Here is a 23,824-nt window from a genome sequence, read left to right as displayed (position 1 = left end):
GTAAATATTGTTGCCATTTTTTGATCTTTTAATTAAGGTTACCATGCAATTTTTCATATACCCATAATTTTTTTGTACACCAAAACATAAATATGAACAACTATTTCTTGTCTAATTTCTTTTTTTAAATTCCTTGTTATTTGCTAAATGATTTTTTAAAAATATGTTTTTATTGATTTCAGAGAGGAAGAGGGAGAGAGAGATAGAAACATCAATAATGAAAGAGAATCATTAATTGGCTGCCTCCTGCACACCCATACTGGGGACTGAGCCTGCAACCCTGGCATGTGCCCTTACTGGGAATCGAACTGTGACCTCCTGATGCTGAACCACTGAGCCATGCAGTTCATAGACTGATGCTGAACTACTAAGCCATGCCAGCCGGGCTCTAATTTCTTTTTAGAACTCAAAAGGATTTTGTCACTGAGACTGATGTGATAGCCTTATACTAAAAAATGACTGAAAATGAAATCTTTCTCTAAGTACGAAAATTAAGTGTAACTTTAGGTATATTTTATGTTATTGAGGTATTTTTTTCCAGAATTCAGAAGTTAGAAAATTTAGCATTCTTAAGGAAATATATTTTAATTTTTTATCTTACAAACATAAAGAAGCTCTCTGCCAGTTGAGTTTGTACAGGGAAACACAATGTAATTGGTTACCATTTAGGAAAAATGAGACAATGAGGGAACAAGATATCAGTGAAATATTGAAATATCCACATATTACTTTGTTCCAGGGACTAGATTTTCAATGTTCTGCTATATCTTTGTATCTTTATCTTTGTATTTTTCAGTTTTTATGCAGAAGATTAATATTTAATATAGGAAGCCAGACTTTGAATATATACTGCTTGGTTGTACCAAGAAAATTTTTTTTCTTAATGGAGGTAAAATCATTACCTGCCATATATATTTAATAAGTCTTATTCATTAATGGTAACCTTGTGAATATAATTCTGTTACCTTTATAGGCTTTTATAGATAATTTTCAAGCAGTGAAAGAAGCCTTGGCTGAAGCAACTGTCCAGGCAGCAGGAATGGCTGCTACTGGTGTAAAAGAACTGGCACAAAGGAGTTCTAGAATGGCATTAGATGTTAACATCAAAGCCCCAGTTGTGGTCATCCCACAGTCTTCAGTTTCTAAAAATGTCCTTGTTGCTGATTTTGGATTAATTACAATGACCAATACATTCCACATGATAACAGAGAGCCAGATCAATCCCCCACCCATTATTGATTTGATTACGATAAAGCTGAGTGAAATGCGACTATACAGGTAAGCTTTCCACAAATATATTTGTACTAGAGGCTTGGTGCATGAAATTTGTGCATGGTGGGGAGGGGGTATGCATTTCCCACAATTCAGCCTGCATCTTCTCCAATCTGGGACCCCTCGAGGGCAGTCGAACATCCCTCTCACAATCCAGGACTTCTGGCTCCCAACCGCTCGCTTGCCTACCTGCCTGATTGCCCCAAACCGCTTCTGTCTGCCAGCCTGATCACCCCCCTAACCACTCCCCTGCTAGCCTGATTGATGCCTAACTGCTCCCCTGCTGGCCTGATTGCCTCTAACTGGCCTCCCCTGCATTCCTGGTTGCCCCAAACTGCCCTCCCCTGATGGCCCCGTCACCTCTAACTTCCCTTCCTTGCCAGCCTGGTCACCCCTAGCTACCTTCCCTTGTCACCCTGGTTGCCCCTAACTGACCTCCCCTGCAGGCCTGGTCATCCCCAACTGTCCTCACCTCTTGCTGCTTTAAAAATACTCAGTTGCTATTCCTTCCTTATTTCACTGTGTTAAGTGTGTGTGTGTGTTGCAGTCAATAAATTATTGCTTGCTTTTCTAAAAAACACACTTAGTACGGTGAAATAAAGAAGGAATAGCAACTTTATTGAGATATAATTGACATTTAAGCAATCACATGGCTTCATATGATAAGTTTTGACATGGATAGACTTGTGAAAATTTGTGTACATTGTATTATTTCTTCTTTAAATATTTGGTAGAATTTACCAGTGAGGCCATCTGGTCCCAGGGTTTACTTGTGGGAGATTTTTAACTAATCTTCCATTCCTTTAATAAACTTAGGTCTATTCAAGTTATTTTTTTCTTGTGTGATCTTTTTAAATTTTTTTCAAGAAATTTGTCCATTTTGTTCACATTGTAGAATTTTATGCTATAAAGTTGTGTATAATGTTTCCTTCTTATTATTAGTGTCCACAGGGATTTTGCCTCCCTCATTCTTGATATTTATAGTTTATGCCTTTTTAATAAACAATTTGGTAGAGGTTATCAGTTTTATTAATTTTAAAGAATCAGCTTTTGGCTTTCTCTCATTTTTCTGTTTTCTCTTTCATTGATTTCTGCTTTTATATTTATTATTTCCTTCTGCTTATTTTGGGTTTAATTTTGCTTTTTCGAAGTTTCTTTACATGTTAGTTAATGTTGATTTGAACATTTCTTAATTATAATTTACTGCAGGCTAAAATTTTGGCGTTTTTCTCTGTAGTTCTCTTCTTTCTGGCATTTTACTATATGAGCGCTAGCTGCCTTGGTCACAAGAATTCTTAGTGCCATGGCTTGTAAATTATCTCAAAACAGTAGAAGTTGGGGCAGTAATAGGACTCACGTTGTTGTTTTCTGTTTGTTTTCCCCCCATATTATGAATTACTGTCCAGTGCTTGATGTCATATGTCTATTTATTTATTTATTTATAGAACATTTGGCCTTTAATTTGCATTAAAATAAGTTTCTTTAAGTATTTCAGTTACAAGTTCTAATAGTGAAGACATAGTAGATGCTGCAGGCACTCAGTATTGGCTCCTATCCTTTCCCCAACTCTCTCTCCCAGGCTTTGTTTTTTCACTCAAGATTCAAATGGACATTCTGCACTAAATAAATGACCTGGTGCCAAATGTCAACATCCTTATTTCAGGTCACACATTGTAAACAAGTGTTTTTATGCATGCCATGTTTATTTCATTTTGGGGCTTTTTGTTGAGGATTTTGCTGTACAAATTGCTGCCAATCATATAGTGCCATTTAAAACCATAAAAGATTAAAAGCAGATGAATTGTATGGATGTGAATTGTCTCAATAACACTATTTAAAAAACTAAAGGAAAATAATATGCAAGTATCAGTAATAGGGTAGAACACAACTTTCTAATTGAAGCATTGAAGGAATAAGAACAGTGATAAGGGAAAAATACTGATTAGGTTTGACTATACAAGAATGTAATTTTCTGAATATTCATTACCAAAACAAAGTTATAAGAGAAAAAGAATATGGGATATTAGCAGCATCTTTATCAAAGGATAAAAATCTTTAAATATTTTAAACCAGAAAGAACAAGATACTAATTTAAAAAATTGGTAAAGAACACAACTAGATGGTTCTTCAAAGGAGCCAATAAACAGCTAATAGAAATGTTCATACACACAAAATTATCGATTTCTATTAATTTATAAAATGAAAATTTTAATTTTTTGTTACTATCTGAGTACATAGGAAACCATTTGCAATAATTTTATCTCTCTCTTTAGGTCTCAATATAGCAATGACGCATACCAGGAAGTACTAGATATACTCCTGCCATTAAATCTTGAGGTGATTGTTGAGCGAAATTTAGCCTGGGAGTGGTTCCAGGAAGTTCCTTGTTTTAATATAAATGCTCAACTAAAACCTATGGAGGTAATTTTCAAATACTTCTTTATTCTTTTTTTTTTTTTTTTTTTTTTTGTTAAAAAATATTGCTTGGGGACATGTTGCTTGGGTGTAGAAGTTATCTCTTTATTAATCACTTTTGTCAGAATTGAGATAGTAGCTATATTAACCTAGAATTAATTGAATATTCTCCATTCATTCATTCAACAAATATTTGCGGGCTACTGTGTTAGATATTGGAGATACAGTGGCAAAGAAGCTATGACATTGTCTCTGGCTTTGTGACTTACCAGTCTGATTCAGGGGTTGGTGGTGATGATAGTCCAGAGGTGTGATGGATAGTAAAAAGTATACAGGTATATTATTAAAATGGTTTTAAATTGTGGCAAATTCTATGAAGGAAACAAATATTAGGATACTATAAGTAGTCTGTTGGATACGTTAATATATAATTTAGTGGAGAGGTCTATGCAGTATAGAATTTGAAGTTATCAGCCATGGGAATATATGAAATAACCTAGAGAAGATCATAGAAGAATGGAGAGGTTGAAGATGAAAATTGCAAATGAGTGAGGACCTTAGGCATAACTTCATCTCAACTATTGGTTGACATTGCTTCACAGATCCCTATGTACCTATCCACAAATTCATATTGTTCCCTTTTGACTGGATGGAACTATTTCACATGCTTTGCTGAAGTGATAGCAACATATGTTGTGTTTGGAAGGTTTCTTTTCCCAGTTCCTGTTCCCAGTTTTCCTACTTCTTTCTATAAAAATGTATTAAAAAAGAGAAAATAGTTATTTTAAAGATTTAAGATTTTTAACTTAAAAGTCTATTTAGAATTTAAAACCTCTCAACTGGAAGAAAAATGTTAAATTCATAGTATATAAGATCATATGTGCATCTTATAGATGAAAAGAACCCTATTAAGATAAATAATTGAAGTCTCTTTTGGTGGACATATTTGACCCTTCTTGGACATCATGCTCTGTATCAGAAAGAAGCTGGAATCAACTAGCCTAATGCATTTAGACTAAGTACTGCAGCTTGTGATTTCTGACTTGTCAGATGTTTGGGGAGAGCACATAGACTGCCCTGACATGTAGGAGCCATAGAGCAACAATCTGGGGGTTATCTTTTTCCCAACTTCTGCACTGAGCTGTTTGCAAGAGTGAGAGTGATGATTACTGTCAAGAACTGGCAGGCATTCAATCAATATACATGTACAAATTGAAAAACATTTATTTAGAAATTGTAATATTTCAGTTTATAAATTTATATGAACATACTGTTTTTTGCAATGACTGCTGCATAATAATCACAAAATAAATGTCATGAATAAATATTTTTTAAAACTGAAGTAGTAGGTATGCATAAATAAAACAGCATAAATAGCATGAGTAAGGTACAGATGGATTTAATTTTAAGACACTAGATTAGTATAGAGACATATGTTATTTTATTGTTTTTCTTCTTTGTGCTTCATAATATTTTGCAAATTGAATGGCAAACCGGCTTTGAGCAGCAAACCTATTGCCACCATTTCCCCAACAATGTTTGCTCACTTCACATCTGGGTCATATTTTAATAATTCCAATATTTCATACTTTCTATTATTATTATATTTGTTATGGTGAGTTGTGGTCAGTCATCTTTGATTTTACTACTGTTATTGTTTTTTGGCACCACCAACCACACCCAGATAGAACTGCAAACTTAATAGATAAATTTATGTGTTCTGACTTCTCTCTTCCAACTGCCCTGTTCAAGCTAGTTCTCTTTGGGTCTTCCCGTTCCCCGAGACACAATAATATTGAAATTAGGCCAATTAATAACCCCACAATGTCCTCAAGTGAAAGGAAAGTTGCACTTCTCTCACTTGAAATCAAAAGCTAGAAATAATTAAACTTAGTGAGAAAGGCATGTCAAAAGCTAAGTTAGGCTGAAAGCTAGAACTCTTGCAACAAACAGCCAAATTGTGAAGGCAAAGGAAAAGTCCTTGGAGGAAATTAAAAGGGCTACTTTAGTGAACACACAAATGGTGAAAAAGCAAAACAGCCTTGTTATGGATATGGAGAAAGTTTTAAGGGTCTGGATAGAAGATTAAAACAGGCACAATAGTCTCTTAAGCTAAAGTCTAATCCAAAGCAAACCCCTAACTCTCTTCAATTCTCTGAAGCTGAGATAGGTGAGGAAGTTGCACAAGAAAATTTTGAAACTAGCAGTGGTTAGTTCCTGAAGTTAAGGAAAAAATCCGTCTCTATAACATAAAAATACAAGGTAAAGCAGCAAATGCTGATGTAGAAGCTGCAGCACGTTATTCAGAAGATCTAGTTAAAATAATTAATGATGGTGGTTACACTAAACAACATTATAGACGATCTGGTCTTATATTGGAAGAAAATACACCACCTAGGACTTGGATAGCTGGAGAGGAGAAGCAATGCCTGCCTTTAAAGCTTCAAAGAATAGGCTGACTCTTTTGTTAGGAGATAATGCAGCTGCTGACTTTAAATGGAAACCAATGCCCATGAACCATTCTGGAAATCCTAGGGCCTTTAAGAAATATGCTAGATTTACTCTGCCTGTGCTCTATAAATGAACCACCAAAACCTGGGGATAGTTCATCTGTTTACAACATGATGTGCTGAATATTTTAAACCTAGTGTTGAGACCTACAGCTCAGGGAAAAAAAGATTCCTTTTAAAATATTACTGCTCATTGACAATGCATGTGGTCACCCAAGGGCTCTGATAGAGAGGTATAACAAACAAGATTAATGTTGTTTTTAGACTTGTTATACTACCTTCTGCAGCCCATGGATCAAGGAGTAATTTTAGCTCCCAAGTCTTATTATTTAAGAAATAAATTTTTTAAGGCTATTGCTGCAATAGATAGTGTTTCATCTGATGAATCTGGGCAGAGTAAATTAAAAAGCTCCTGGAAAGGATTCACCATTCTAGATGCTATTATGAACATTCATGACTCAAACATCAACATTAACACAAGTTTGTAAGAAGTTGACACCAACTCTCAGGGTGACTTTGAGGTATTCAGTCAGTGGAGGAAATAACTGCAGATGTGGTGGAAATAGCTAGAAAACTAGAAATAGAATTGGAGCATACGACTGAATTGCTACAACCTCACGATGAGGATTTGCTTCTTATGGATGAGCAAAGTAGGGTTCCTTGAAATGTATTCTACTCCCAGTGAACATGCTGGAAAGATTATTGAAATGATAACAAAGAATTTAGAATATTACATAAACTTAATTCATAAAGCAGTGGAAGGTTTTGAGAAGATTGACTCCAATTTGGAAAGAAATTCTGTGGATGAAATGTCACAAAGAAATTGGTCATGAAAAAGAATCAATTAATATGGCAAACTTCATTGTTGTCTAATTTTAAAAAAATTTCATAGCTCCCCCAACCTTCTGCAACCACAACCCTTAGCAGTCAGCAACCATTAAAATCAAGGTAAGACCTTCTGATAGCAAAAAAAAATTATGACTCACTGAAGGCTTAGATGATGGTCAACACTTCTTAGCAATAAAATATTTTTTAATCAAGTTATGTAAATTTTTAAATTCTTAATGCTTACACTTAATAAATTATAATATAGTGTCAACATAATTTTATATGCACTGGGAAACCAAAAAATTTGTGTGACTCACTTTATTTTGATAGTTGCTTTATTGCGATTGTCTGGAATCAAACTCACAATAAATACAAGATATGCCAGTATCGTCTTTTCAATGCAGTCAAAGAAAACCTGATGAAAATAAAATTGTTAATTTTTGTGGAATTAAAATTATCCCCTTGAGGTAATTAAACATCATTTTAAAACTCATAGGTCTTTTTATTTTCATTTTTACAAAAACGGTTTTTGTATTAGAGTTCTCTAGAGAAATAAAACAAATATGATGTGTTTCTGTGTATACTTGGCCTGTGTGCATTAGACTGACACTGAGGTTGAGGTTTGGGAGGGGTCAAGTGTGTGATCTCCACGGGGGCAACAACAGCTGCTTACTACTAAGTGGGTTGTGGTAGAGATAGGCTCAATTTCATTCTAGTGGGTCTGCCCCAAAAGGCATTTGTAGGTAATCTACAGCATATATAAGGTATGTGTGGTGAGTGTAAAACATCTAGGAAAAGATTTGACCAAATATTTAGATACTGTGATCCAACCAAATTGACACAAAATTAGCCATCACAACTTTTACAACAGGTTCTATGCTGGTGATTTTAGGCTAAATTCCGAACACATGAGCTTTTTACTTATTGTGTTAAGTTTATTAAGTGGACTAAAACATGATACTAAACTACTTAAGCCTCAACTTCTTATAAAGTCAGGATTATATTCTTCACACCTACTACTTGTGAAGTTAAAATAAAGTAATTCATGTAAAAACACATTGTGAACTATTTTTCATCATACAAATGAATTATTTTTTTATCCTATATTTAAAGATTTAGCTGTTTACTAACCAAATAAAGACAAAGTAGCTGAATGAATATTTAACCAAATAAGTTTATTTTCAAGTTTTAAAATTACTAGTTTATTGGTAATTTGTAATAAAAATAGTTCATTATTCATAGCTTCATTGATATTGGCATTTAATTTTGTTCTGTGTTTCACAAGGTACTAAAACTCACATAGTCATTTAAAACTGAATATTCAGTTAGTAGAAATATCTCATGTGTAAAAATTGGTTTTGCAGAGGATAGAAATGAAAGAATTATTTTTATTGTATGTGAATTTTTTACTACATGAAGTAGTAATAAGAAAATAAGCAAATCTTATTTTTTAACAGTTCATTCTTAGTCAAGAAGATATAACAACTATCTTTAAAACATTATATGGTAATATATGGTATGAAGGAGGTGGCAATGTCCCACTGGCAGAAGTGAAAGATCAGAGTGTTACTAGTGGAGTCACTAATGCTTCACATCATTCAGGAGGTAAGTTCTTGACCTTAAACTCTTTCCCCTCCCACCCCCGCCCCCCTTTCTTTTTTACTTCTAGTTTTGGAGTAAAATAAAGATTTATAAATCTTTTTGAATTATCTAATCCTCTTCAGGTATCTCTAAATTGTTTATTATTAGTTTTGTTGATTTTTTCCTTTGATTTAAAATTCTTAGTCCTATTGTTACAAAATTCCTTAGTATTTATGCTTAGCTATCCCAACATAGGTCCCCCTTTTCAATTTTTTTTCTCCTTCCTTCCTCTTCTCTCTTATTCCTATAGCAGCATTTATAGAGGTATTTTATATTGATAATAGCTATAACAAAGTATTAGAGGTGTCAATAGAGGATGAGCATGAAGAAATTATAGATTTCAACAAATATATAAATGGTAAATGGAAGGAACAGAACAGTGGGAACCATCACTCAGAAAGGCTGTTTATCCAATGTTGGCTATAATGTACTATGTGGAACCTGACTGGATTTTAAGTTTAGCATCAGTACAGACCAAGAATAGGGTCACTTAGGAGTGCTGGGATGATTTTGCTTCACGAGAACAAAGTTCTCCTCATTCTGGCATTTTGAGAGATCACCAAACCTACCTATCTTAAAGAGCAACCTACTAGCTTATAAAATCCACCTTTGCAAAGCCCTGAGATTTTTACACAGTTTTGTCAGTCAAGGAGAATCCTAACACACAAACAACTATACATTTATAACATTGTAGGAAACCCCATATTTGCTTGTTAGAATAAACAACCTAGTCCTTTACTGTTAAGTATTAATGGACAGATATGAAGAAAATCATAAGAACCTGAGCATGAAAGAAACCAACATAAACAGAATAGGTAATTGGAATTAGATTTATCATCAATAAAACTGAATGGGATGGAATGGATAGATGATAAAAGACAATGGAGCCATGTAGTGAAATTTCTAAGGAAAATGATTTTGAAGTTAGATTTCTATATAATGCTGAACCATCCAAATGTGAAAACACAATAATTTGCAGATGTTTAGACCCACAAAGGTTACTTTTTTCATACTCATTCCTGAATAAGTTAGTTTTAAAATATATTCTAGCAAAACAAGGAATTCAGGAAAGAGGAAAACATAGGATACAAAAATAATGGACCTAACCACCAGGGCTACACGGAAAAGGAATCCCAAAATATTCTGTTACTGGGATGTGTAGTAAAAAATACTTCATTATCATTAAAGAGGATTTCAGAATATCCTAAAAAAAAAAAAAAAAAAAAAAAAAAAAAAAAAAAAAAAAAAAAAAAAAGTGGAAGAATGTCTTCAAGAAGAAAAGTAGCATAAATTCCATAATATATATATAGAATGAGTGATTAATTTCAGTAATTTCCCCATTATCCATGGGAATACTTTTCAAGACAACCAGTGGATGCCTGAAGCTAAGTAGTACCTAATGCTATGTATATTATTATTTGTCCTATATATAAATACCTGTGATAAAATTTAACTTATATATTAGACATAATAAATGATTAACATCTAATAAAATACAGAACAATTGTAACAATATACTGTAAAAAACAGTTATGTGCATGGCTTTACCTTTATTAATAACCTTTACATTATTAAGTAAAAAAAAAAGTTACTTAAATACAAGTCTGTGATACCACAACAGTCCATCTGATAACTTAGAGGACTATTAATTGACTAATAGGCAGGTATAGTATATACAGAGTGGATAGGCTGGATAAAGGCATGATTTCACATCCTGGTAGGATGGAGGGGTCAGCATATTATTTTATAATGCTAGTTAGAATGCGGTACAATTTAAAACTTATGAATTATTTTTGACATTTTTCATTTAACACTTTCAGACCTTGGTCAACTATGAGTAACATACTACAGAAAATGAAGCCGTGGATAAGGGGGATTACTATAAGTACCTTCCATAAGTGATATGGAGAGGAAGACATGCTTTCTGTTCCGAGGAAGGGAGAAATTGCTACAAATAGGTGCAGAAGTGGAGGAGATTTTGCATGATTTTGAAAAATTGTTAGAATGTGAGAAGTGATGCTCTCTTTTTTGAGAGATGCACTAGTTGTAATGTAGTAGCAGAGGAAGTATTATAATAAACTATTAGTCTCGCCAAAACCGGTTTGGCTCAGTGGATAGAGCGTCAGCCTGCGGACTGAAAGGTCCTGGGTTCGATTCCGGTCAAGGGCATATACCTTGGTTTCGGGCACATCCCCAGCAGGGGGTGTGCAAGAGGCAGCTGATCGATGATTCTCTCTCATTGATGTTTCTAACTCTCTGTCCCTCTCTCTTCTTCTCTGTAAAAAAAATCAATAAAATATTTAAAAAAACCAAAAACCAAAAACTATTAGTCTCTTCATTGAAAATTATTATATAACTATAGTTAAATCAGACATGGAAGACTTAATCTGTAAATAAGAATTTAAATGATATTAGCTATGTTAACCTAGTAGTAACCATGTTAACTGAGCAAAGCTAGAAAGAGGAAGATGGGACTGATAAAGGAAATACATGGTAAGGACTTAAAATAATAGGCAGTGCAAAGGTGATGTCTAAAATGTACAGGATGAGAAGTAGACATTTAAATATATTAATCATTCAGTTCTAGAAATTTTTACCGATTACTCAATTTTAACAATTTGTATAATATGGCTGCTTTTATTGCTGTTATAACTCTTCTCCTCTTCTATACCCATTTGATTAATAATTCTGTTAAATCTATTTCAAGGCTATTTTAATAGTTCTAGCTTTTCTTATTTTTTTTTTTCTTTTATCTGATAACTTGAATTTTTCCAAGGAACAACTGTAGTGACAGCTGCTGTGGTAGAAGTACATTCATGTGCCCCTCAAGTTAAGACAACACTAAATATGAGTTTCAAAACTGACTATCTCACCATGATACTATATAGTCCAGGTCCTAAACAGGTAAGTTGAGGGGGGGAAAATGTTTTTTACTTGATGAAAATTATATAGTGAATGTTTATTAAAATACCAATTATTAATATTTTATATACATTTTGTAGTATCTGTTCCTATGAGAAAAATTATTGATCTCTTCATTTTAATAATAAAATAATCTTAACCATTTCCCTTTTAAAATACATTATTTTTGCTATAGTAGTGATGTGAAAAATAAAATTTTGAGTTAAAGTCAATATATTTTTTGGCCTTTCTTAGTGAGCCCTTTGGAGATAGAGAATGTGGTAGTTTATAATTAAAAATGCTTTATTTGTGTTTGTATAAAATTTATATTGATTTTCTCTTCTGCAGACTTCCTTTACAGATCTTCGTGATCCTTCTCTGACACTTGCTGAATTTAAGTTGGAGAATATAATAAGTACTTTAAAAATGTATACAGATGACTCAGTATCTGCTGCCTTCTCATTAAAAAACTGTATTTTAGATGATAAAAGGCCTCATGTCAAGAAGGCAACTCCTAGGTAATAGTGTTCTGCATTTTTACTTGAAATATGGTTCATATCTACACTAATAAAAGAGAAACATGCAAATTAACCTTCACTCTGCTATGCCAAGCCACACCCACCAGCCAATCAGGAGCGAGTATGCAAATTAATCCAACCAAGATGGCAGCTGGCCACAGACCTAGAGCAAGCAGGAGGCTTGGGTTGCCCCCGGCAATGGAGGAAGCAAGCTTTCTTTCTGCCCTCCCTGGCTGGCCCTGGCCTCCACTCAAGGCTACAAAGTTTCAATTATAGAAGATAAATAAATCCTAGATACTTGCTTCTAGCCGGCCCTGGCCTTCATTCAAGGAGGTGCTGAAAAAGAAAAAAGAAAAAGAAAAAAAGGAGGGGCTGGGATCTTGGGTCGCTGGGGGGTGATCAGGCCAGGATGGGAAGGCAGGGGCTGTTGGGGGTAAGCAGATCAGCAGGGAGGGTGAGGGGAGGTGAGCAGGCCTTCATTGAGTGTCGGAGGTGATCAGGACAGTGTGGAGGATCACTTTGGAGTGAACAGGCCAGCAGGGGGGGCAGTTAGTGTGAGCAGGCCAGTAGGGAGAGAAAGTGGGGGGCAAGCAGGCCATCAGGGACGTCTGTTGAGGGTGAGCAGGGCAGCAAGGGGGGCAGTTGGGGGTGATCAGGTTGGCAGGGAAGCAGTTGGGGGCGAGCAGGTCGGCAGGCAGAGTGATTAGGGACAATCAGGCAGGCAAGCAGGCGGGTGAGTGGCTGGAGCCAGCAGTCCTGGATTGTGAGGGATGTCCAACTGCCAGTTTAGGCCCGGTCCCTGTAAAAAGGCAGTAGGACATCCTTTGATGGGTCCCAAATTGGAGAGGATGCAGGCTGTGCTGAGGAACCCCCCCCCCCCCCTCCCGTACATGAATTTCATGCACCAGGCCACTAGTATTTTATAAAACTTATTCCCAAAGTTGCACATTCATTTTTTGGCTATATCCTTAATATCATTGGAGCTTCAATTCAGTGAAGTCATGGTTCACAGTCAACATTTTAAATGTCCAAGAGGCTTGGTTGGTTGAAGCATCACCTCGTTCACCAAAAGGTGGCAGATTGCATTTTCTGTCAGGCCTCATACCCAGGTTGCAGGTTTGATCCCAGGTCAGTGTGCATCTGAGAGGCAACTGATTGATATCCCTCATATCGATGTTTTTCTATCTCCCTCCCTCCTGCCCTCCTTTCTTCTCTCTCCAAAAATAATTAAAGACATAAAATGTCTTGTTTCAGTTATGTGCTCTTGCTGGATGGTTGATTAATTACCGTAAATAAAAACAATCTAATTTTTTTGTTTTTCAAATTAATATATATTATCAAAATTATCAATTCAATCAAAATTTAATGGGAAATATATGAAAAATATGCTGACTTTCCAAATATTGATAATTTCTTAAAGACAGACTAATTTATAAAACAATTATGTTCCAGAAGCTTGTAAATCTATTATTATTTGGAGTACTTTGAGATCTTTCTACAATAAATGGCTTCAGATGCTGGTTGGCTGTCAGTGAAAGGGATAAGAAGTCTTTGAGTTTTATTGGTGTGTTTGGTTATTTGTAAGCTATTCACAGGAATTTTTATTGTGTTTTTCAGAATGATAGGACTGACAGTTGGATTTGACAAAAAAGATATGATGGATGTAAAGTATAAGAAAATCAGAGATAGTTGGATGTCTGATGTAGTCCTTCAAGAAACATATATTTGTGCAAGTGTGGAATTTCTGCTGACAGTTGCAAATGTCTTTCTTGAAGCCTACACCACAGGCACTGCTGTAGAAACCAATGTTCAAGCATGGGCTGCTAGAGAAGAAGGTTAGTTATTAACTAAAGTATTTAATATCTATGTTAGTTAAGTGTTACAATAGCACTTACCTTAATTAGCTTTGTAGATAAGCAATTTTCAACCTGCGTGCCACAAGAATTTTTAAAACACGAAATACCTGACTATTTAATCAGGGCACTGACCTCTTTTTTCTTAGATTGTTCAGTAAAAAAATGACATCAATTTCCATTCGATATGAATGAGTCAAATTTATTCCCATTTTTTTTTGTCAGATTGGCAAAATATATTGGATGTGCTGCAGAATTTGTTTCAGTTTATGAGATGAAAAAGGTTGAAAATAGCAGTTCTAATTGATGAGATTAAATGAATTAATAAATTAAAATTTTATTTTTAAGAGGTAAAAGGAAAATGCTTTCTTCTGGGTTGTGCAGTTTGCATATTTTTCAAGGTATAACTAGATACTGGGTTAAAAAATTAATGAGACCTATATTAGAATAAGTGCTTGTACTTATCTGCAGACAATAATTTGAAAGAATTTATTGGAAGAAAACCTGCAGGGAGAAATAATAAACCACTTCTTTTCATTATTTAAAGATAGTATTTCAACTTAAAATACTCTTATTTTTGTTTTATATATGGTTTTCTACTGTCTTTTATTTATTGTGGTGCAGTGGAAAGAGTATCATGTTGAGAGTTCGAAACTGGGTTAGTTTTCTGTTCTGCCATGGTGGAGATTTCCCCCACATTTTAAAATGTACTTACAACTCTACCTTCTTCAAATCTTACATTATAGATTTCTTTAGGACCTAAAGTGCCTTTATTTTAGTTTTTACTTAGAATGAAAATAAAATTTTCCCATAAATAGTGCTTTTCATAAAATGTGTAGCAAAGATGTACAAATACTTTAAATTATTTATTTTTATATTTTAGTACCTGTACAGGTACAAGAAAAGTGGGAAGTGAATATTCTTATTAAAAATCCTGAAATTGTGTTTGTGGCTGATATGACAAGAAATGATGCTCCTGCCTTAGTCATTACAACACAATGTGAAATTGGTTGGAAGGGTGACCTTGAAAACAATATAATGACTGCTGCTATTAAAGATCTCCAAATGAGAGCATGCCCATTTCTTCCTGACAAGAGAAAAGACAGAATCACTACTGTGAGTTTACTATTTAATTATCTGTTTTGTATTTAGTATATACCACTTTATGAACCTACTTGCAAACTTTCTAATCTTTCTTTATAAAGTACTTTTGTTTTGTTTTGTGTTTTTGGAGAGCCTAACCTGGATTATTATTATACTACTTTGAAACTCTCCTTCTTCCAGTTGTTCCTCATTGATTTATGGATTTTTGGGGATAGTCTCACTAAGAAGCTGCATTTTTTGAGACCTACTATCTGTGTCAGTTCCACACTGCTCTTAGGTCTTGAAAACTATCTACCATTTGTTTGAAATGTTGTTGCAATTTTACCATTTTTTCATATTTTTCTCCCATCCGGACACTTTTGCTTTGTTGTATGTGTTTAACTGATGAAAATTTATTTCCTCAAAGATATCTTTTCAAGTTAACTGACTTCTAGTACTCTTATAAAGCATTTATTAAAATGTTTAGTCTTTTATAGGAAAAATAGAAGCATAAATGTCTAAAAATTATCAACATAGAAATGTAAGCTATAATTCTCTAGTTTGCAAGGTTGATGGCTCATCACTAAGAAAAGAAAGGATATAGAAAACTGAGGGCATACTGATTCTCTTTTAGGTGAATGCTTAGAAATTTTATATATTTCTTCTATTCAGATCATTTGGCATGAATGTAACTATGTGACCATACTTGTCTGCAAAAATAGCTAGAGAATGTGGTCTTCTTTTTTTTTTTAATGTTATCTTGTGCCCAGGTAAATCTTGTATGTATTACTGTCGGGGGAAAAGAACAAATACCAAGACAACTAGAGGTTCTTCCCATAGTCCACTAAACATTTTATTCCTTTGTCCATAGTGATAATTCATGCTTGTCTTTTTTCACCTCCACCTCAAGGGTTACAGTCTTGGCTCAAAATCCAGGATCTTTAAATATATTTTATTGATTTTTTACAGAGAGGAAGGGAGAGAGATAGAGAGCTAGAAACGTCGATGAGAGAGAAACATCGACCAGCTGCCTCCCGCACACCCCCCACTGGGGATGTGCATGCAACCAACATACATGCCCCTGACCGGAATCGAACTTGGGACCTTTCAGTCCGCAGACCGACGCTCTACCACTGAGCCAAACTGGTTTCGGCAAAATCCAGGATCTTTAGATGATAATTTTCTTTGTTGAGTCTGTATGTGATTTCTCTGGAGAAGTGTAAATAGGGGAGGCTTGTCAGGTGAAGTGACATTTATGCCAATGCCTGAAAGATGAGTAGATATTAGCAGCAGAACTGAAACAGGAATCATGGGAGTGTATTTCAGGATGAAGCTATAACATGTGCAGAGAATCTGGGTTCCAGAGAGCACAAGTTCCCACCCCATATCTATCCACATACCAAATCTACACTTATATTCTCTGACTTTTTCTTGTTATTCTGTGATTCACAACGTGGGGCAGTCTTCCCACCACCAAGATAGTGTTTGTAAAGTAGGGAATGTATAGTGAGCTCTTACAGGCTTCTATAGATGTTGGATAGCCCAAGATTGCTTCTTTGAAGGGGAAGCAGTAGCAGCAGGAAAATAATGCATTAACAGTGAAAATCTTAACACAGGAGCTATATGGTGAGAATAAGAGTAGAAAGGAAAAAATAAATAAAAGCACTAAAATTACAATGGATATAGTTGGAGACAATAAAATAATACTAGTAGGGAAATATCCCATTTTAAGATAATGTTTCTACATCTTCAATTGATCTCTAAAGATATATTGTGTACAACTTGACTGTAGTATAGTTTTGTCACTAATATGTTGGATCAGCTGCATTTAAAAAAATATTTTTATTGACTTAAGAGAGAGGAAGAGAGAGGGAGATAGAGACAAACATCAAGGATCAGAGAGAATCATCAGTTGGTTGCCTCATGCATATCCCCTACTGGGAATCGATCCTGCAGCCTGGGCATGGAATCAAACCATGACCTCCTAGTTCATAGATTGATGCTCAACCAAAGAGCCTCACCAGCCAGACGATCAGCTGCATTTTTAATCCTAAGGAACTTAGACTTGAAAATAAAGGAGTTGGATAAGGAACAAAATAAACATTCATACTTATTTTGGAAGGGACTGTAAAAAAACAAATTTATCAAGTTAGAAACTTTTATATGTATTTATAATAGTACTTTTTGGTTCTGTTTTTTTTTTTTTTTGCCTTCCCTAAAATGAAGATATTACACAAATTTTATGTTGGAAGTTGTGGATTATGTATTGTAATATGGTTATAATTTTCTATCCCTGAAGTTTCAAGAAATAATATATTGAATATGTAAGTCATGTACCAGTTGCCTTTGTTGATTTATTAAAATAATAGTGAATTTTAATGTTCTTTCTTTGGAGAATGAATTTGGTTATCATATTTTTTTCTGATTTATTTTTTCATTTTTAATGTAAGCAGAATTCTAAGATGGCCACGATTAGTTCTACCTCCTGTTGAATGTGCCCAGTATAATCTGCTTCCATTGAGTGTAGACAGGATCAGTGAATATAATTAGGTTGCTAATTAGTTAACTGAGTTAATTAAAGAGAGATTCTGGATGGGCCTAATCTAATTTTTAAAATGCTGGCATTGAAGAAGCAAGCTGCCATACTGTGGGGAAGGCTGCATGGCAAGAACCTATGAACAACTAGTATGTGTCAAAAGCAGTCTTTGGCTGACAGCACAAGCCAATGGAGATCTCAGTTTTAGGGCCATAAAGAAATGAATTCTACTGAAAACCTGAATGATCCTGGGAGCAGATCTTTCTCAATCAAGCCTCCTGACGCATGAAAATGAGGAAAAAATAAATTACTGTTGTTTTAAGCCAGTAAGTTTATGGTACTTTGTTACGCAGCAATGGGAGAAGAATATAGATTTATTTTTTTAAACCAGAAATAAGATGTAGCAATTATTTAAAATGTGGGAGCATCTTAGTAGCTGGGTAGTATGCAGAAGCTGGAGGAATTTTGAATAGAAGGATAGAGAAAGCCTAACTTGTGTTGATCAGACTCTTGGTAGGAACATGGTCATTGAGGACACTGCTAATGAGGACTCAGAAGGAAGGTAAAAGTCATTATTGGAAACTACAGGGATTGCTTGATATGTAGTTTCAGAAAGCTTTGAAAAATGGTGTCTTGAACCCCCAACATTCTACTGGCAGAAAGCAGGAGGATAAAAAGCAACTACTCAGTTGCGTATTTGTGCTACCTTTTATAAAGAAGGAAGAATGACTCCGGGTGGAGCTGAGAGCCACAGACAGTAGTTATTAGGCTTTGAAACCTAATCAAGAAACTTATTTACTTGGCTGAATTTTTTACCTCCCATTTTTCCAACTTGAATGGGAATGTCTGTAATTGTTATCCTGTGTCTGTCCCACCATTCTATGTTAGGAATGGAAGGGGCAGGTAACTCTTCTTAGTTTCACAATTTCATGAAGGGAGAGAAATTGAGCCCTGGCAGCTACACTTAATAGATTATACCCAGGAATTTCATCAGGACCTGGAGCTGATTTAGTTTTAGACTTTGAGCTTGTAAGAAATAGATGAGATTTTGTATTTTTTTAATCAGTGAGAGCTATAGATGAGATAGAGATGTGATGAGATACAGATTTATATAATGTGATTTTGGACTTTGAGCTATAACGTAATGAGACTGTTAGGAACCTTAGGAGGAGTTGAATATATTTTGTGATTGGAAGGAATGTGTTCACTGGGTGCTAGAAGATAGAATCCTGCTTACCACAGTCAGGAAAAACTCAGCTAATTTATAATTGCATTAAGAATTATTTAGTAAATCTAATGTATTTATATTTTTACATCTCATCTTTTATAGCTTTTTCTATACAGATTAATTTATTTCATTGAAATTGTATAGTGGAAAAAATGCCATGATAAAATTTTTGTTTTAGTAGGTAAAATAAAATATAAATATACATTTTACATATTTCTATAGTTAAGCATATTTAAGAAATCCTACATATTATTTTATTAATACTGCTCATATTAATACTTGATATTATGAGTAAGTAAAGAGGAGAGGTGTGTTATTGATTCACTTATTTTTCAACAGTTTTGAATAACTTGGGTATTTAATATAGCCTTTAAATAAAAATATTTTAAGAGTAATGGTAATTTAATGTTACTGATTTTTCTCATAGGTTTTGCAGCCCTGTGATTTGTTCTATCAAGCTACTCAGATAGGCACAGATCCACAAGTGATTGATATATCACTAAAATCTCTGACACTAAAGGTAAGTTAAAATGTCAGTCATTTAGATCTTTAGTGAACTTTTAAAAAAATTAATAAAACTAGAAATAAACAGTTATTACAGCAAGTCTTTTAATTGTTAAGTAAACCAAAAAGAAGCTATGTTTTAAAATATTTCTATATAAAAGCCTAATATGCTAATTGTCCCTCCAACCATTCAGCGTTCAACCAGTCACTGTGACGTGTGCTGACCAGCCGGGAGCAGATGCTTAGACCAGTAGGTTAGCTTACTGCTGGGTCCAGTCTATTGGGATTGGGCAAGACTGGCCAGTCATGGCCTGGAACCCTCCCGTGATTCCTCTCCAGCTGGCCACCCCTGATAGGCCTCAATTAGGACTGGGCAAGATGGGCCGGACATGCCCTGGAGACCTCCTTCGGTCCCTCTCTGGCCCCAGTTGTGCACCAGTGGGGTCTCTTGGCCTGGTCTGCACCCTCTCACAATCCAGGACTCTTTGGGGGATGTCAGAGAGCCAGTTTTAGCCCCGTCCTCACAGGCCAGGCTGAGGGACCCCACCTGTGCACAAATTCGTGCACTAGGCCTCTAGTATGTTAATAAAATTAATGTAAATACCTTAATTGAAATTAGTTATGATAATTAATTTTTGTGGGCAATGAATTATATTTGTGGTTTCGTCGTAATAACATTATTATTTCAATATTAATTACGATTCTTCAGTAAATACATTTAATTTTTCTTGAAGTATGTATTTTTAAAAGATGCATGAGTAGATTTTTTATTAGTTTAAATTTTTTTCCTTAGGTTTCACCAGTTATCATAAATACTGTGATTACCATAACTGCAGCACTTTATACAACCAAGGAAGCCATCCCACAAGAAACTGCTGCTTCTACAGCATGTTTATGGGAAAAGAAGGATACAAAGACTTTAAAAATGTGGTTTCTTGAAGAACCAAATGAAGTGAAAAACATAGCTCCCACAACTGAATTGGTACCCAAGGGAGAGATAATAAAAATGAACATTGATTCTATTTTTATAGTTCTTGAGGCTGGGGTTGGTCATAGAACAGTGCCTATGCTTTTGGCAAAATCATGTTTTTCAGGGGAAGGCAAAAACTGGAGTTCTCTCATAAATCTCCACTGTCAGCTGGAGTTAGAAGTAAGTAAATGCATCATTTTTTTCTAGATTTTATACCAAATCATGATACATATAGAATATTTTGAGAATCTTATTTAAATATTTAAGCATATTGTAAATATGATGTTGGCTCAGAAAGAAAGTTTACAAATGTATGCCTTTAATAAAAGTTTTATGTGCTATACAGTCAGTCCTCACTTAGTGTCATTGATAGGTTTTGCCATTTTAAGCAAAAGGACATATAACAAAAACCAATTTTACTGAAGAAAATGTTATTTGAGGCCCTATTGTACTTTAACTTTAGGCCACATGTTCACACTAAGTTTTTATTTCAGTTGATTTGATCAACTTAAACACAATACATTAATAGATTGTTGTTGATTAGATTCAAAATTTTTGTTTTTAGTAATTTAATGGAATACCTTTCTTCCTTAAAAGAAAAACAACCTATTTCTGAATCTCTTTTAAAAGAGTAACAAAGAATTAGAAGGATATATCTTTACTTTTTATATAATGCATAATCTTTATACTTGAGTGAGAATCCACTAAGATCTTTAATTTTTTTGTGAGATTATTTTGTATTAGAAATTTGCTTTGAACCAATGTACATTTTGCTTCAGAATTTATCTATATGGAATCATCCCCAAAGATACTTTGACTTAAATTATTATTATTTTTTTTAAATATATTTTATTGATTTTTACAGAGAGGAAGGGAGAGGGATAGAGAGTTAGAAACATTCCACTGGGGATGTGCCTGCAACCAATGTACATGCCCTTGACTGGAATCAAACCTGGGACCTTTCAGTCCACAGAGCCAAACCGGTTTTGCCTGGTATAAATTATTATTCAAGTTTGTCTAGTGGAAACTAATCTGATAATCTACCCTTAAAAAAAATATGGAAATTTATAAGCTGCTATATTATTTGTATTGATACAGTTATATATTAATAGAGGTAGATATGACTGATTAGATTACAGATGTGCAAATTTTGGCTAGAATTTTATAAACTTTCCAGAGATTAATCTAGGATGTCCAAAAAGTTCAAAGAATTCAAATAAATAAACACTCATTGAATCCTATGTTACTTACTTTTGAAAAATCAGTGGAGGTAGATAGATATGTTAAAAAATGTCAAAAATATATAATAGATCAACACAGTCTTTTATGTTTAGCCTGGCTTAGAAGTTAAGGAAACATGATTGAAAGAGAGTTTTATCTGGATTAAATTATGGAAGCTAAATTATGATGTTAACCAGGTGAGGAAAGTGCTGAGGGAGTGAATGTAGGAAACTAATGAGTGGCATCTAGTGTTATTTTCATATAGGAGAAATAGCACAGCCAAATGGAATGGGTAGTACTAAACAACATGGAAGATCATTTTAGCAAATTTCAGAATGCCTTATTAAAAAATTAAAAATTCTCTTTATAGGTGCATTATTACAATGAAATGTTTGGTGTATGGGAACCTTTGCTTGAACCTTTAGAAATTGACCAGACTGAGGAATTTAGACCATGGAATCTTGGAATCAAGGTATATTTGAAGTCTAAAAAATTATTTAAAAATTGAGGGTATCTACATCACATAAGACATAACAACTTCAATCTCAACAAAGTTTAACATTTGCCTTTATTAGCCTTGCTGTATGCTTCCCTCTTTGACCTGCGAATATAATTTTTAAACCCAAGGCCAATGCCCTCCTGTACTTTTTCAAATGCAAATAATCCTATATAATAAACAGGTAATATGCAAATTGATCATCATGCACTCACACAAGGTGGTCACCCCCATGTGGTCACAAGATGACTGCCACAAGATGGCTGGCAGTTGTGGGCAATCAGGCCTGCAGGGGGGAGAGAGGGCAGTTGGAGTCAAGGGGGGACCAGGCTTGCAGGGGAGAACAGACCTGCCCTTAGTCCCCCCAGCCACCCAGGGATGGCCTGAGGCACAGGCAAGCCTTGTCTGATTTCCAAGTAATTCCAGTAAGACAGTGGAACTGATAAACAATTTTTGCTCTCTCTAATGTTATTGGGATTTGTCTAAAGTTTGTTTTTCCTTTGCAAAATGAGTTATGTTGTGCTTTCAGGAACAAATTTTCCTTATATTTCTATAATTTACTTGTCATTTTAGATGAAAAAGAAAGCAAAAAAGGCTATTGTTGAGTCAGATACTGAAGAAGAACATTACAGAGTGCCAGAATATAAAACTGTCATCAGCTTCTATTCGAAAGACCAACTAAACATTACATTATCCAAATGTGGTCTTGTAATGTTAAATAATTTAGCTAAGGTAAGAAAAGATATTTGAAACTTTAAATATGGCTGTACTACTTAGTTAAACCCTTTTCTTTTCTTGAATAAAAGTTTTTTATTAACTTAGTTATTTGTCATATGTTCATTAGTGTTCTGCTTGTCATTTGGTTTTCCACATTTCATTTTATTTTACTTATGATAATTCTTTCTTATTAGGCATTTACAGAAGCTGCCACTGGATCTTCAACTGTCTTGATGAGGGATCTAGCACCATTTATGATTTTAAATTCTCTTGGACTTAACATCTCTGTTTCACCAAGTGATTCTTTTAGTGTGCTCAACGTGCCAGTGGCAAAGTCATACATATTGAAAAATGAGGAAAGTTTAAGTATGGATTATGTCCGAACAAAAGACAATGATCATTTCAATGCAATGACCAGCCTAAGCAGCAAACTTTTCTTCATTCTTCTTAGTAAGTGATAAATTACCTTCCTAGGGCTTTCATTTCTTTTAAGCTATATTTTATATTCCATTTTACTCATTTCTGATATCTTACACATTTTTAATCTCCTTCCTAATAGGTTGGGAATTTTGTTTGTTTGTTTGCAGGACTTTCATTGCTGTTGTCACTATATTTTTGTACTCCAAATTATAACTTTCTTTATTCACTGCTTTTTGTAGAGCATGGTAATTTACTGCTTTATGTTTTGGGGAAGAAAAATATCAGATCTCATTCTTACTCAGCTTTTATAGACTATAGCTATAGGTGATTGTTGTTTTAACTATGTTTGGTATTATTAGGTAGTAGTCTACCAGTGTTGCTGAATGAATTCAAAATAAGGTTTGAATTTATGGAAATGACACATTTTAATGGTTATGGATTTGTAAGTGGTTTTTATGTTATGCTTATTGAAGTGGAAATTTTTTGTCCTTTCTGATTCCCAGAAGTTTTTCATTTTCATAGAAGTGAAAGCAAATAAATTCTTAAATTATCATTATGTCTGATATACTCACTGTGAGCTATATAGTCCCAAAGCCTCACCCATAACACTTTCTGATACTTTTACATTTAAATAGTGAAGGTCGAGCACATTTGAAAGATTAATTAGACTTTGGGTAGGAATACCAAAACTGATAACTAGTGCTCTTCTAG

At 34.4% G+C, this 23,824-nt stretch overlaps 1 protein-coding gene and 1 long non-coding RNA gene across 7 annotated transcripts in view; one reads left to right on the top strand and one right to left on the bottom strand.

The window, feature by feature from the left end:
• LOC311630442 overlaps positions 1–23,824 on the bottom strand; it is a 930,538-nt gene that overhangs the window by 54,429 nt on the left and 852,285 nt on the right. The window lies entirely within an intron of this gene.
• VPS13A (vacuolar protein sorting 13 homolog A) overlaps positions 1–23,824 on the top strand; it is a 185,468-nt gene that overhangs the window by 77,376 nt on the left and 84,268 nt on the right. For all 6 annotated transcript variants that reach the window (XM_084899409.1, XM_084899408.1, XM_084899406.1 and 3 more), the window contains exons 33-44: positions 974–1,278; positions 3,546–3,693; positions 8,483–8,630; positions 11,443–11,570; positions 11,916–12,085; positions 13,703–13,920; positions 14,822–15,054; positions 19,213–19,305; positions 20,083–20,439; positions 21,851–21,952; positions 22,550–22,708; positions 22,888–23,143. In XM_084899409.1, coding sequence (XP_084755535.1) covers positions 974–1,278; positions 3,546–3,693; positions 8,483–8,630; positions 11,443–11,570; positions 11,916–12,085; positions 13,703–13,920; positions 14,822–15,054; positions 19,213–19,305; positions 20,083–20,439; positions 21,851–21,952; positions 22,550–22,708; positions 22,888–23,143 — 2,317 coding nt within the window. The remainder of the gene's footprint in view (positions 1–973; positions 1,279–3,545; positions 3,694–8,482; positions 8,631–11,442; positions 11,571–11,915; positions 12,086–13,702; positions 13,921–14,821; positions 15,055–19,212; positions 19,306–20,082; positions 20,440–21,850; positions 21,953–22,549; positions 22,709–22,887; positions 23,144–23,824) is intronic.

The sequence above is a fragment of the Pipistrellus hanaki genome (genome assembly GCF_964339955.1).
Source record: "Pipistrellus hanaki genome assembly, chromosome: 11".
Taxonomy (NCBI): domain Eukaryota; kingdom Metazoa; phylum Chordata; class Mammalia; order Chiroptera; family Vespertilionidae; genus Pipistrellus; species Pipistrellus hanaki.
Note: the sequence above shows the minus strand (reverse complement) of the source record. Positions and strands in the feature narration are given on the sequence as shown.